Source organism: Ascidiella aspersa, chromosome 9, assembly GCF_963924565.1.
Source record: "Ascidiella aspersa chromosome 9, kaAscAspe10.2, whole genome shotgun sequence".
Lineage (NCBI taxonomy): Eukaryota > Metazoa > Chordata > Ascidiacea > Phlebobranchia > Ascidiidae > Ascidiella > Ascidiella aspersa.
In genome coordinates this window covers 11,929,997-11,945,458 of record NC_139455.1, presented here as the reverse complement: position 1 = coordinate 11,945,458, position 15,462 = coordinate 11,929,997, and the positions used below count along the sequence as shown (strand labels likewise).

The 15,462-nt window shown below is 33.1% G+C and overlaps 2 protein-coding genes across 3 annotated transcripts in view; both read right to left on the bottom strand.

Moving 5' to 3' along the window:
- Positions 1–1,917: 1,917 nt before the first annotated feature.
- Positions 1,918–15,462, bottom strand: part of LOC146133016 (LIM domain only protein 7-like) — a 52,163-nt gene continuing 38,618 nt past the window's right edge. For both annotated transcript variants that reach the window (XM_083396731.1, XM_083396732.1), the window contains exons 10-17: positions 15,143–15,288; positions 10,981–11,039; positions 9,594–9,634; positions 5,050–5,220; positions 4,686–4,798; positions 4,299–4,385; positions 4,099–4,234; positions 1,918–3,795 (exon numbers count right to left, since the gene is read on the bottom strand). In XM_083396731.1, the coding sequence (XP_083252857.1) occupies positions 3,655–3,795; positions 4,099–4,234; positions 4,299–4,385; positions 4,686–4,798; positions 5,050–5,220; positions 9,594–9,634; positions 10,981–11,039; positions 15,143–15,288 (894 nt within the window). In that variant the 3' untranslated portion in view covers positions 1,918–3,654. The remainder of the gene's footprint in view (positions 3,796–4,098; positions 4,235–4,298; positions 4,386–4,685; positions 4,799–5,049; positions 5,221–9,593; positions 9,635–10,980; positions 11,040–15,142; positions 15,289–15,462) is intronic.
- On the bottom strand, positions 11,861–12,847 carry LOC146133017 (uncharacterized). The gene has a single exon (XM_083397007.1). The coding sequence runs from the start codon at positions 12,845–12,847 to the stop codon at positions 11,861–11,863; it is 987 nt and encodes a 328-aa protein (XP_083253133.1).

Here is a 15,462-nt window from a genome sequence, read left to right as displayed (position 1 = left end):
ATCGGTCCTAAATCCGTCGGAATAAGACCTAAAAGGTCAAAATCAGGCCTAAACAACACTTTAACTAACCCCACACCCCACCCCTAAGTACATCACTAACTCCCCTAATAATTTCAACACTAACCCATTTTGTAACCCCACCTATTACCCACCAATAACCCCAAACAGGACCAAAAATCCGGTGCCAAAACAGGGCGCTCTGACGGCGCCGGTCAGACTAGGGCGTCCAAACTTAGTCAGTAAAACGGCCGATGCCAGACCGATGGCCCCTGAACGTCCCAAACCCTCTACCCACAGGGGATTATTTTGACCATTTAGACCTTCTTCCGATGAATTTAGGCCTTATTTCGATGAATTTAGGCCTTATTCCGATGAATTTTGGCCTTATTCCGATAAATTGAGGGCTAATTCCATTGAATTTAGGCCTTATCCCGATGATTTTAAGCCTTATTCCGATGAATTTAGGCCTTATTCCGACAGATTTAGGTCTTATTCAGAAGATTTTGTTCTTATGCTGTACTGTAGGGGTCGGCAACCTTTCAAGCAATGCGGACCGGTTTACTAGTAAAATGTTGTCGCGGACCGGCCTTTAAAAACAGCAATGTTCAGTAAAGGAATTCTATTACAGTTTTGTTCAATGCGAAAGCTTGTTTTGCCGCAAAGAGATGCTCCCATCTTGGAATTATCGAACTTAATGAAACCCGCGGGCGGCATCCGGCCCGCCAAGCGACAACCAACCCGCGGTTTATTTCAATAAAACTTTTAGGCCTTAACGTTTTCTTTAAAATTATACTTGTATACAAACATACACTTGTATAGCATTTACCTATTCATACTCTTACCAGCTTATGTCAAAATAAGGATAATTAAGGCCTTCTTTTAAAATAAGTCACACTCACTTTCTAATATTTCACAACCTTTTTTAACAACAAAAACTTACGTAATACAAAAACAATAAAATAAGGACAATATGAAAAAGTACGAACCACGTTGTACCAATCAACCATGGATTAGGTTATACTTATACGAAAGTTAATGTGTTTTGAATATAAAAACACACTTAATTGTTTTTGACGTTGTTCCAAATTTTTACATACAGTTCGGGTTTAAATCAAAATTTTAATCTGACAACCGTGCCACGGACCGGTAATGAACTCCTCGCGGACCGGCGTTTGCGCCGACCACTGCTGTACTGAATATTACTGCGTATTTGGCTGTAATATGTCGTTGGTCTTAATACTACGTTTTTATAGTTTATTATGCTTTAGGTTTTGTTGCTTTTTAGGTCTTATTGTGTGTTTCCACAATTGGCATTCTGATGTAAGGTTGTTGGTTGTTATTGCGTTTCACCGTTTTATACGCGGCTAAATGTTTGTTTATTTAAAGCAGTGGTCGGCAAACTGTAGGCTGCAGAGCCATTTTTAGTGGGCCGCGAGTAAGCTTGTAAATAGCTTAGAGTTGTTTTGTAGTTGTTCGTGATAGCCGTACATTCATTGCACCGTATTTTAGAAGGTAAATTTGTATGAAGAAATTTATGTTGTCCCAACGTGATTCAGGCCTGCGTGCCAAATGTGGCTCTGAGTTCCTGTCAAACTATAATTTTTGCCAACTTTAAATATTTGTAAACGCATAATTGTTCGCGCTTTGCGCGTATATTTATAGTTTTATAGTATCTTTTCCATAATGCCTGGTAGTGTTTTCGGCATCAAGGCGCCGTGTTATATTTTACTATTTCATATATGGTGTCAACAATCTAACGTTGTGTGAACTTAGGCTCTGCAAAATGCAATTTCAACCAAATATATATAGTTAATGTATTTTTTTGTAGTCTACTTTGTAATAAGGCTACTGTATCATTAGTAACATTTATACAAACTACAAAAATCACCACCTATCGTTAAAAAATCATCATATTTGAAGGTGTTTTATTGTTAAAGAGCATACTACAATAAAATACAATGACACTAAGCATTCAAGCATATAGTACAGTAAAACGTCGCTTAGCGAAATTTATTATATGATAATAAAAAATATATAAATATTACCATACCAATTGTGATACTACTACTATAATTACATACTCAAACAAGCTGAAAAAATGGGAAGTGTGAGATATGGCAGACACCTACTTGGGGGCACAATGGCCCAACCTGGAAAAATATTTTTAAAGGGATGTGTTTTTATGTTTGCTGATCATTGTATTCGTTTGGTTCGTAAAAAAAACTGTTAATATATTTTACGACTTAACGAAATATTTGGTATTGGTTGATCTACAAATGTGTCACTATATAAAGACATTATTGTATGAAAGACTACGAAAAAAAATGTGGGAGTTTGTCTCTAGAATAACGCATTGAACACACTGCTAGCTAATAGAACTACGGAAATATACATAGTGTCATTAAGTTTGAACTTTTACACTGCTCAACTAAATTAATAAATTTAAACATACCGCAATTTATGAGAAAAAGGAATGATTGGTGTCATTAAGATTGTATTTTTTATAACGTAATTATTCCTAACAAAAAAGTTATTATGCTTTAATGACGGAAAATAATTTTACCGGAACGCCGTTCCAGCTTCCTTTTATCACATTCTATTATTTCTTTAAAGGGTTGCTGGAAAATAAACTGCAGCAAAGTCTGCACAAAAAAATAAAAAATAGTGATCATAATTGTCCACATACTAAAGCAATAAGTAGCACTTCTAATTTACAAGCAAAACACTGAAGAAATCGGACAACGTTTAAATATCAAGGAGCGAATGAAGGTAACGTAACCTCTGTAAAAAAAGCCAATTTACTCTTTACACTGAAAATTTTTTATACTTTGACTAATGGCTTAAATTTGTCCAATCGAAGATAATATGGCAGTTGACGGATTTGCTTAAGAATAGAAACTTTGACACCGAATATTGTGAAAAGTTTTGCGATGATAATTGGATTTGAGAAGTTCAAAGATGGATACAACAACGTGGCACAAATTAGTTTCTACCCACAAAGTTGGACAAACCGCATGAATAAGTGCACAAGGCGGAAGCAGTTACGTGATTGTAATACTTTAAACTAACGAACTTTTAAGAGATATAGGGATATTGTTAATTTTGAATATATAAGTATTGTTCTGTAATCTTTATGTTTAATCCCACTTTACTAGAAGCTTGGTGACGAAGTTCCTATTGTAGCTAATTGAGCATTGGTAAACTCCATGACAGTGGTAGAATGTTTATCACAATGATATGCATACTATATTTATGTTAAAAAATTTATATGCGAACTTGTGCAACATTACTAAAAAAAGCCTGATAAAAAAACTCCGGTAAAAAGGAATAAAAGTTTCTACAATACCTGACAAAAGTGTGTTTTGTGAAGTGCAATGTATCTTGACATTTTCGACACAAACGTTACGATAAAAAAAACAGTCGGAAAATGTGGAATTTTCAAGAAACCCTAATATGATAAAATAAGTTACATTCGTAGCTTAACCAAATATTTTCTACCAGAGGTGTTATTTCGTCAATGAAAGAAATTGAGCTACTACGTGTGAATGTGATACACGCTGTGTACGCACTAAAGAGATGAAACGTTTCAGAAAAATGATAGCAAGGCCAAAACAGGCTGTTAAAATAAACAAAAATAACGGGAGGTTTGTCAGATTAGAGCAATGTGGCCTGAGAGCTAGGGTCATTCCATATATTAAGGTTGTTCGACAAAGGATTGGACCCTTGAGACGGTTTCGCATGCTGCTTTGTTAACTTCTGTTTATCACGATCTGATAAACCACCACTGTTAGGAATCTAAATACAAAGACAATGGTAAAAATAACTGTAAAATTATACCCAAACAATACTTGATAAATTTACTCAACTATTTAGCCTCCAAATAAAATACCTACTTTTATAGCATAAATTGATTAACATTACTAAAATAAAATATTACATTTCGCTTAACGAGTTATTAAAAATTAGGTTTAATGAGGAAATGATAGTACATAAAAACAAATGAAAATGTTATGAAAAAGAGCCATGTATTTTAACGAAAATGTATAATGCATGCATCAATGTACTTTTACAATATTCATTGGACTTTTCTATTACTACCGTGTTTCTGGCGTAATCGATAACCGGAGTCCGTCTTCTACCCTCTCCCTCAGCCTGTCTTGTTCTTTCGGCCTCTTCAATGAGCCAATGACTGATTTCGCCATTTTTGTTTTTTGTTGATGTCTTAACATGTAAACTGTAAAGAGTACCAAGTATTAAAAATAATTTCTGAGTATAAAAAATACTATATTATTTATTACTTAGGACCCAAAGAATGTTCTTCCAGCAATAATCTTCTTTCCTGTTCTCTTTTTTTCTGCTGTTGCATTTTATGAGTTTCAATTCGTCTAAATATTCACCAAGTACAAAAAAATCATTAGGCCTGTAATTAGTTTTACTTTCTTTAAACGCAGCATTACATCGTGTCTTTAGTCATACAACTTAAATGAAGCAAACAAATGGTAAAAATAAATGGTTTACTGTGCCTAATATTTTTCCTACAGTTTACTTATAAACATTTATTTTAATTAGTAGGTACACCTAAAATGTATTTAACTAATCAACTGGATAGCTTGTAACATCAAAACAACATAACAAGAAATTACAATAAACCAATTTCATTTCTACTATTTTTTTTGTTAATTTACTTCAATTCTTCTTCCAGTTTTATTTCTTCAATTCTTGCTTCCTCCATCCGTCGTCGCTTTTCTTCCTGTCTTTTTGCTTCTCTCTTGTCTAAATTTTGCTGTTCTTCTAAAAGCTACAACAAACCGGCACTTCACAGTTTTACTTGAATTTAAAAAAAAAAAAATCATGTGATGATAACAACACACAAATACTGCTTTGTTAGGCAATATAAACAGAACAATAAAACGTTTCACAAAGACTACAAAAAAAACTTAAAAAAGGATTTCTTTGACAATGGAAAATCTATGTTTATAGTCAATCTAAAATAGTATCATTTGTTTTCAAAAAAGTAGTATTTAAGAAACAGGGTATTAAAACTTTTACTTGTTTTCTTAAAGAATCATCTATATCCAATCTCTGGTTTTCTTTATCAATATATGTCTGTTCCTCTTTGAATTGCAACCCATCCTTCGTTATATCTTGATAGGCACCATCATTATCATTCTTGTAGCTTTCAACATATTTTTCCTTTTCATTAAAGCTGTCATGTTCAACCTACATGAAAAAGGTTAATGGGATCAGTTTGGTTTAAATGGCAAATATCGTGGGATTGGCAAACATTGAGTGTTTAAGGTAGTAATTAAAAATTTAAAGCCTAATAGCTTTAAATTAAAAACTCAAAAGACTGTAACTGAAACAATTTACAGATGATGCAGAATGTACAATTGGGGCGAACGTGCTTTGCTAAATAAGGATCTGGTTTTAAAGTTTGTGTAACAATAATTTTTCAGGATGGTTACACCTAGATAAATTTAACAGTACTTGCATCTATGAGGCTTATCTAATAAAACCTTGCAATTCAATAGAAATACTGGTGTTCCAAAAACATATCACTGAGCTAAATTTTCTGATTGCTGCGCTGCACAGTTAGCACAGCAGCTCACATTTCAAATTTAATTTGTTTTGCTTGTATGCATTTTGGTTGACATATTTCATTCCAACCTAAAAAAGAAATTAAGAAACAAGTATAATTTAGTTTGTTGTTGGAATTAACGCATTAATGGAAAAATTGTGTAGGTGAAAGTGCAGACACGCAATTTCACAAGGTTGATATATGATTTGAATGATGGGCTAAAGGCCATACAAAAACAGGTTCATTGTAGATGGTGAGCCACAAAATGTTTTATATGAAAAGTTAGGGCCACGGAGCAAAAAAGTGGGAACCACGGGCTTACTACAAGTAGTTATCATTTGTGTTAACTATAAATTAATCAATTAATTTATCAAGCTAATATTTAAGTTCAATTAGTGTAACAAGTCATATCTGTAGCGATAATCAAATGTATTTGTAATCTACCATTGGGCTTAGCAAGTGAAACTACCTGTTTACAATAGCCGCTTGAAACTGAAGTGATGAATAATAACAACCCAATGCTGTTTCTGTGTTCACAAGATACCACTCATAGTGGTTTTGTGTTTTATGACCTAGATGAAAATCACTACTAATGGCATTTAAAAACAGATGTGAATTGTCATAATATTACCTCAATGTTTAATATAAAAATGTTTTTTTCCAGTTAAGCATACCTCTTGTCTACTAAAACAGACCCCTTCTTTAAAAAATCAGTTGATACCAATAACCCATTGCTGCCAAATAACTACATTGATAAACCAACAAAAACTGTTTTTTGTTTTGCCTAAAATGTATTATACAAAACTTTTAAATAGTTTAGATAGAGCTTTCGAGATTCTTTACTTTGTGATCCATGTTTAAAACAGTTTTTTTACTTTGAAACTTATTTCAGTGTCCACAATAACATGAACATTGAACACATACAAATTCCGAGAAGCTAGTTATAACAGAGCATATATTGGGGAAAAGATGCGTGGTATGATCGTTGGAAGGAAACGATTGTTGGTGAATGGAAATATGAAAAAGCCGCCTCAACTGCCGCTACTCGGTAGTCTAGATGACTTGTTGAAGTGTTGCTTACGACAAAATTATTTATTAAAAAATTTGCTGTAATGCTTCCACAAAATTTTTCATGTTTTGTCGCAACATTGTTGGCATTAGTTTCTGTTTTTTCCATAGCATCCAGGTTGATTTCACAATCACAATAACAGCAATGAGCGTAGCTTGTTTCCTTTAGACTTTGTATGACATTAGAAAATTCCTTTTTATATTTACTTTCACAAAAAATGTGCTTACGCTAATTTATTGTCTTAATATTCTCTTAATACCATGTTAATATATACTGGCACACATATGCCTCAATTTGCAATGTCAGTCCTCACTTCAAGTCGAAAGTTTACTTTATTGCTAAGCGCAACTACCACACTTCTATAGTCTGCAATGTAATTTTTAGAAAAAAAACAATCACAATCCATGGGTATTTTGTAATATAATGCATTGTTGTTATAATCATGTCAAAAAACTTGATAAAATAAATAACTAAAGTTTCTCACTACTCCGTCAAAGGGAAAGAATCGATAAAGAAAACTTATTTAGGCATGTTCTTAGCTTAAAATACTTTGAGTCCTAAGTTGAAGAAAGAGTATAATATCGGATATTTTTGTAAATACGCAAGTGACAAGTTTGGATTAAGGCCTGTAGTGGTGGGAAACATTTACTGTTTTTGCTTTAATAGTAGCCATGTAGAGCGGTGTCAATATTTTTTCGGGCGACTAAATACTTGCCGACATCCTTCGCTTTAATCATTTAGTGTCAATCAAATGTTATTGAGCTGAACATAACTGTCAAGTTATAGTAATGGATTACTGGAAGTAGTAACTTGTTCTTTGCAGCATATTATTTAACTGCCTAATTACTATATAGCTTAGTGATAAAGTACAACCAAAACACAACAATGTCTTATAAGTCGGACTTCATTTGTTAAGAGTTCATTGTGTTGCATTGCACTCACAAGAGATGCAAAAATTAAGTTTTGGAAAAAGCTTGTATTTATATCATTTTTTTGTGTGTTTATGAACTCTAATCTAAACAACTTTTTTAAATGGCAGATGTTTGAAATGTTATATGTTGTAATTTATTTTTTCGATTACATTATACATATATTAGAAAATTGTTTTGCTATATTCGCTGTTTTGTCAGTAAGACATACTACGATTAATCCCCCACAAAAAATAAAAGATAACTATTATTAACTAAAAAATTATTAGGATTCAATATTCTGGATTCTATTCCTAGATTCAAACCCTGTTATTCTAGAATACCTTGAGATTTTACTTTAAACATCCCTACTCAATAGCTTTCTGAAGTTGGGAGTTACTTCGCTCAATATATTATAAAACTGGTTTGGTGTCATTTTTGCATATTGATAAAGTTTTACATAATTACATCTGCCTAGCAACTAAAGCCAGTATAAATTGTGACTTTGTGTTAAACCAGTAAACAATTGCGACTTTGTATCTTGTTCTCAAAAAAAAAAACATAAACCTCTGGAAAAAATTTAGACCAGTGGTTCTCAAACTGGGGTCCGCAAGACAATTTTCCGAGACTGTGAAGCACCTTATAAAAATCAACACACTGCTCCTGAAAAAGAATACTTTTTGTGCAATGAAATTTTCAGGCAACTTAGTTTTAAACCAAGCTTAACAAACACATAATAATAACTATGCCGTACATAGACCTAATTGTGGGAAAAAAAGAAAGCCAAACTTGGGCTCAACCGAAGTGACATTACGCTAACTTAATTCCAACGTGTTTGCGCTCATCATCACAATCTACGATTATAGTTGTTCATTCACGTTATTGAATGCTTGGAGTTAAATTGTGCATTGTGATGTCATAGTATTGCATTGTGCTAATGACAATTATGTGTTTACAGCATGCTGTGCTGCCACTGTGGCTGTACGGTCACTGTTTTAGAACTTATTGTGATTGCTTCACTCAAATAAAGTGATTTCGTTGGCATTACAATACTAAGTACGGTCTCAACAAATCTAAGACTGCAAGTGCGAAGGTTCCATTTGATACCATAAAAAACAACGTGTCATTTTGTGTGTATTTTTAAGGGGACCGTCCAATATTTTTTTTTTAAAGTTTGAGAACCACTGATTTAGACAAACTTCAACAAACTCAAAATTGTTTTCTTTAACTGTTTAATAGAGTTTTCCATTATGTAAAACTATGAACAAACGAACCGCAGATGCTTTCTTCGTCAGGCAACCAACCAATTGGTCTTTGGTGTAAATCCATGGTATTGAAGTAATGTGCTTTTCTAGTCATGAACTGATATCTACTTAAACTTTTTTCATCAACGTTTTTTTGTTGAATACACAAAACAAAATAGAGAGTAGTTGCCTGTCACACATTCTGATCCTTTGTGGTACATGATTACATTCCATAGTAAACCTAGATGATTGCTGCATCAACTTCATTTAATATTGCTAGGGTTTCAGAAGCTAAAGTACTTCGGGCACCTCTTCTAAATGACTTTGAGTTCAGTAAATTGCAAGATCCTTTTTTGACTTTTAATCAAATGACTGATAAATGACTTTAATAGTTAGTCAACTTTTAGTGCTCACTGCATTTTCTCATATTATTTGCTTAAAGAACATCAGAATAATGTGCATAGGTATGTTTGTTTGCAGGTACATAATATAAATAAAATACAAATGTTTATTGTATCACCACACAAAAATTATATTAAACTACCTAAAATTTAACAAGATGTGAGCCAATTTCTGATCATAAATTTTAGACTTGCGTTTATCTATATTCAATTGTCTGTCTAATTCTCTTTTTTACAAACAACCAGATTAACAGTGGAAGTTTTGTAACCTATGTATTCATTCATACCAGTTAAGTGTTATAAAAAAGTTCCCTGGAATTTAGCAAAAATAGTATATATAAATTATGTGTAACATGAAATAAGCAGTAAATGGCACAATGTACAAATTCTTACCTGGTATAGAAAAGGATGTGAAGTGTTTTTTGGTATAATTCCTAAAAAAAAGAAGTAAAAAAACGAATTTAGCAGTAGTAATGTCATAATATGAATTTATTGGCCCTATACAGTTGACAAACCTGGATTTTACAGCCTGGTCAACCAACTGAAGAAATGCTGGCCTAGAGCAAAGTACCTGGTATCCAGGCGACTGTATGTTGGTGTAAGTTTTATTTTATATTTATGTACCGTTTATTATAACCAATAAATGTTTTTGTTTTATAAAATTTCAACAACATGTAGTGGATATGAGCAAAAACACAAATGGTCTGGGTAATTTACTGAAAACAATTATTATTCAATAAAATCAACATTTCTCAATTTACAGACGTTTCAGCAATAACTCATGCCATCACTTGATTTTTACACTGACGATGGCAGGAGTTATTGCTGAAACGTCCGTAAATTGTGAAATGTCGGTTTTATCAAATATTATGGCTTTGCTATTTTTACTGAAATTATTATTATTAAGAAGAAATATGAATTAAAAATGTAACAATAATAAGGTAAGAAAAAATCGCAGCACTTAAAAAAAAAGCTATGACCCCAAGACTAATTAAAAATAAACTATGACCGGCACAAGTATTTTTGACTTTTTCTAGTTAACGTCAAACAAAGTCATTTTCTATGTCTTACAACTGGACGTTTTATTTATAATTGCATAAAAATCTGGCCTTATTCAGAGGTATTATATTATACTGCCCAAAACCATTTATTTTAAAAAACAAATTGTTCATGGAAAATTAGTACGGCCCAACGAGTGCTAAGTTTTATATTGGCCTGCGACTGGGAAAAGGTTGCCTATGCCTGGGATACAGCATGCAACCATGCTGTGGTAATGTTTGTACCAGATAAAATGATGGCCCATTTTCAAAAGCTAATGTTGTGTGGACCTAAGTAAAAGTAAAATATTTATAGTCTTAGCCTGCAAAATATCCTAAATAGACTCATTTGTTTCAGTAAAGCCTGTCTTAACGTAATATAAAATTAAACAAGTTTGAATTTTTTACTATCAACCTAGTGCTTTATCAATCTGTTTTGCCCTAAAATACAGGAAATATAATTACTGAGGTAGAGATATTAGAAGAAATTTTATAATAAAACGGTTGTTCTGGTAATGATCAATCTAGGGATTTTTTTACATGGCAGAAAGTTTTTTTGAAATGTATTACATTAACATTTTTTAGGGTTAAATTACCAGAAAAATACAGTTTTGAAAAAACCTTGAACTTTAATCTATACATCAGTTCTCAGAAAACCTGTTGGACTGCCTATCCAAATAAAAATTTTGGAAATAATTTTTTAACAGCCACATTCAATTTACAGAATCTCATATGTAACCAACCTTGAAAACTTTTTTCATCTTTTTTTGCTGCTTGTATGAGATTCGTCAAAGGCTCAGTTCTGAAATTATAACATACATAAAAACAATAAAATTAAGTTTTTAAAGCCTAAATACAACAAAAAAGTGTGTATAGAGCATATCACCCATCAAATATTTTAAGTGACCCCAGAGGCTAACTAATCAAGTTTTGTAATTATAAATTTTTATAAATTAATTATTATCAGTATTACGTTAGGGATGTTCAGATTTAACTTTTTTTCGAAAATTTATGCTTTCTGCTCGATTTCCTATTATGTGTCACATAAAAATCAGTTTCATAAGTTTTTAAAACAATTGGACCACATTTAGGGGCTCTGCAGACGCCCCAAAGTTACTACACTAAAATTGCTAAAATCTGGGACATCCCCTTACACGACACTGCACGTTTTTCTTCAAAAACACAGAAACCTTGTAATTTTTGTATTATACAATGGCAATAAGCATCACAAATCTATTTTCCATTTTTATGTAAATTAATATGAATATTAAACCCCTAAAACCCTACTCTACCCCATTTTTGGAGGTTTTATTTAATTTATCACATATATGCAATAAATCTATTTTTTAACCAATTGTTTATTATGAAAAGCAAAGTATTTTATTCAACAGTGGAAGAAGAAGGAATACAACAAAAATATAACAAAAACAGTTGTAAGGAAACATCCATAAAAAGCTTTAAAAAGCTATTTTCCGCACACTCTTTGTAGTCTCCTCTTGAAGATTTTGGTGGGTGTTTCCTTATCAATAATATCATGATTTCTATCCTTGACAACTTCTAAAACTCTTTCTTTTATCCAGTCAATGGAAAAATTGTGTAAGGTTTGAAATTGCTTTGTTTTGTCTATGTTCTTCCATTTAGTCTTAAAATTAAAAAATTATTTTCTGGGCCAGTCGTTTCTTTCCCGAAGATGATTTTCCAAACTGCTTTAACAACTAGTTCATAAATGTGATGCAGGTATGCATTATAAAGAAGTTTTCTTCCGATGGTTTCTTCTAATAGTTTTGCAGCGCCATTTTTCCACCCACTATTGCTTGCTGTAGTGTCAAACACCAATGATCGCACATTTTTAGTGAGTTTCCATAACATTATCATTTCCAAGGTGGCTTCCGCTTGACATCGACCTGTTGCACTTTGCAATTGTTGAACACCTAATAACTTTCCATTCGTGTAACCAGGTTGTCCAGAAGCAATTATTGCAAGAGCCTCGAACTTGTTTCCAAAGCGATCTTTAGTCAACTTCCCATCCCAATGAATTGCAACATGCTTTGGTGGATTTGCAGAAACTTCGTACAAAATTATTTGTGATATTTTGAACCTGTTTGCAAGCCTGAGCCTATGTGTTGTTGATCTAGATAAAACAAAATCATTTAAGTCACATGATTTAATGAAAGATGACAGCAGCATTGTTGCAGAGTTATCAGTAATTTTCAGCCTGTCTAATACTTTTGTAACTTCAGGACTGTCAAGTATATTCCTTGGTGCTTGTAATGTCACATGTTCACTCAGAGATGTTTGTTGCATTCCGGAGGTCCCAGCACCACTGGAAAAACTTTCAGCACTTTCTGTAGAAAATGAAAGTGTTTCATCAGAATTGCTGTCTTCCTCTTCTGCCAGTCTTTGCAAAACCTGCTCTTGCTGCACACGAATTGCACAATGTTCTACTTGAGCACGAAGAACTTTGTCGTTTTCACTCATGGTTCCGAATCTGTGCAGTTGTTGGTCGCGATAAAAGGCAATGTCGTCTTCTTTCTTCTCAGCTGAGAAAAAACAATCAGATTTTATCAAAGCAATTGCATTTGGTGCACCAATATCCCACAATTTATCCATAAATTTACTTCTCTTTTCACCTGGGCCGTTTTTCCTTTTTTGGCTAGCTTTCAGTGAATACCAAGCATCCCAATATTTTTTTAGCTTTGCACTTGCATTTGTCATTGTAATTCTTTTGATGCCTGCCATCTTCCAAAACACAATCACTTGATCTACAGCTTGCGATATGTGTTCTTTGTTTGACATTGAAGGAGAAGCTTCTTTTAAATACAGAATGTACTGCATAACTTGTCGAAGAGTTGGCAACTTACTTCCACTAATAGATGGGTTGGAACAACCAACTAGAAAATGGCTAGCATCCGATCGAAGCCTAGGTTTTTTTTTAGGAGAACTCATTGTTCATTAATTAGATAACTGCTAGAAAAATACACATAGTTAGTTACACGTTACTGAAAATCCTAAACCTAACTTCGAATGCATAAAATGTTAAAATCGTAAACTGTTCTAGAAACTAAGAACAGTAAACGCTGTAAAAAATCTGAATTTAAACATTTTAAGATAACTTTGCAGTACAAACCAGAATTCTATACTGACTTAACAATTATTTCTTTGTTATGACATCGCACAGTCGCTACAACAGCCAGCAACAGTTATGCCATTTAACAGCCTTTGTTGTTGTTCGTCAGAAGTGTGACCAAGTATTTGATTAACTTTAGAATCCGTTATAATCGATATAGCCGACAACTGGTAAAGTAAGATTTGGTAGTAGAAATACCTCAAACTAAGCAGTGAAGGCATTACGAACGCTGTAACAAAAAAATTACAAACCTGAATAAGACTTTTTTCGTCTTAACTGATTTTACCGTCTACCGAAAACTTGGTCATAATGCATGCCTAGTTGACAATCGAACAAAGCGTAATAACGTTGGGAAAATCTCGAATGTTGTAAAATAAACTTTGGGGGGCTTGCGGAGCCCCTAAATGCAATCCAATTTCAATTTATTTTTGCATAGCATATTTTTTTGTGACACATAATGGGAAATCAAGCAGGAAGCATGAATTTTCGAAAAAAAGTTAAATCTGAACAACCCTAGTATTACGTATTTCAGGAAAGTGACACTAGGACAACTGTTTACAATAATAGTAAAGACACCGGTTTACAATAATAGTTTTGAATTCTTTACTATCAACCACGAATATGATCAGAGCAAAGTGCGTTTTTAAAGCTTTTACAGAAGTATCATTTCACCGAAAGTAGTGGACCATTCAAGTTTTTTTTCAGTTTTGAAATAGAAAACCATTATTTTATATCTCAAGGTTTTAGAAAAATCAGAAATGGTGGGGTACATGTTTTAATTTTTAGGGGATTTAACAAGGAATTACGTATATATATATATACATATATATATATATATACATTTATGGTAAAACACACTCACAATATGCGTTAGGTGTTACCCAAAATGAACTTAGTTGGGATTTTGCACTCGCCCACTTGCCAATGCAAGGGCAATTCACTCCAGGCAAAAGCTAATGACACCCATGCCCTTTAGCAATGTTTGTTGTTATTAACAGATCCATTTTATTCATTTGTTGATTTTCCAACAAATTACTATAACCCAGGAAAATCAATTTCACACAATTACAATAAAAGGTATTCCTTCACATTGGAATGTGAAATATAATAAGTGAGGCCGGCCAGACAAGAACTATGTAAAAGTTTCAAAACAGAATCCAGGGCAGGCTGATAGTTGTAGGCGACATGCCGACATTCATTTTGTTGTGTGCTTATTACTAGACACTCGCCCAAATGGCAAGCACAAATTTTAAATCAATATTAACCCAGAGTAGTAAAAATTATGTTGTGTACTGCAGGGTGGCACAAAATTGACAGTTCTGATTCAATTTTAAAAAGATCAAAGGGTTTTGCACTCGTGGCCCTCTGAACCTCCAGAGCGACACAGAGCTATCTGTGAACATTATAATATTTTGATTATTTGCCAGATGAACTCAAAATGTTTTACATTAGAACTTCAGAGACCACCTGACACTTTGTGGCTTATTTTTGTGGAATACTATCAGGGAGGGGGGGGGGCACAAAATGTTAAGAGCCCATGTCCGAACCCCCAACCCTTTTATAGGGCATGAACTTTATGTGACAAAAAATAGTAAAGTGGCATTTATTTTGATACTTTATGTATAGATTAATTTTTTTGGCAATAGTACTAAAAAGATTATCTTAGAGAATCTTAGAATTTTTAAGTGGCCATATAGTAAAAATGTAGTGTATTATTTTGTCCAGCATGCCAAAATCAAAATAAATATATATTCAGTTAAATTCACAAAAAAACATACGTAAATGTTCCAGAAAACACAGAAGAGTGGATTTTCTTGGGCGAAGAGTGACTCAATATTTGCTGTTTATGTGACATGTCCTCTTTCATAGAGGGCAAATCCTCAACTTCCTTTGAAAGACAAGGCAATGTAGGCACTTGTGATTGCTGAAAACAGATTTGCAGCAGTCAGATTTGTATCACAACTAAATTGATTTATATGTATATATACAGATTTGCCCAAATTTATTCAGTCGGCTGTTTGAGATGATTGTTTTGCAGGAGACCTTATGGAGGGGAAAACAGGTGACATGTTAGCAAATGTGATTGGCCCCGCTTACT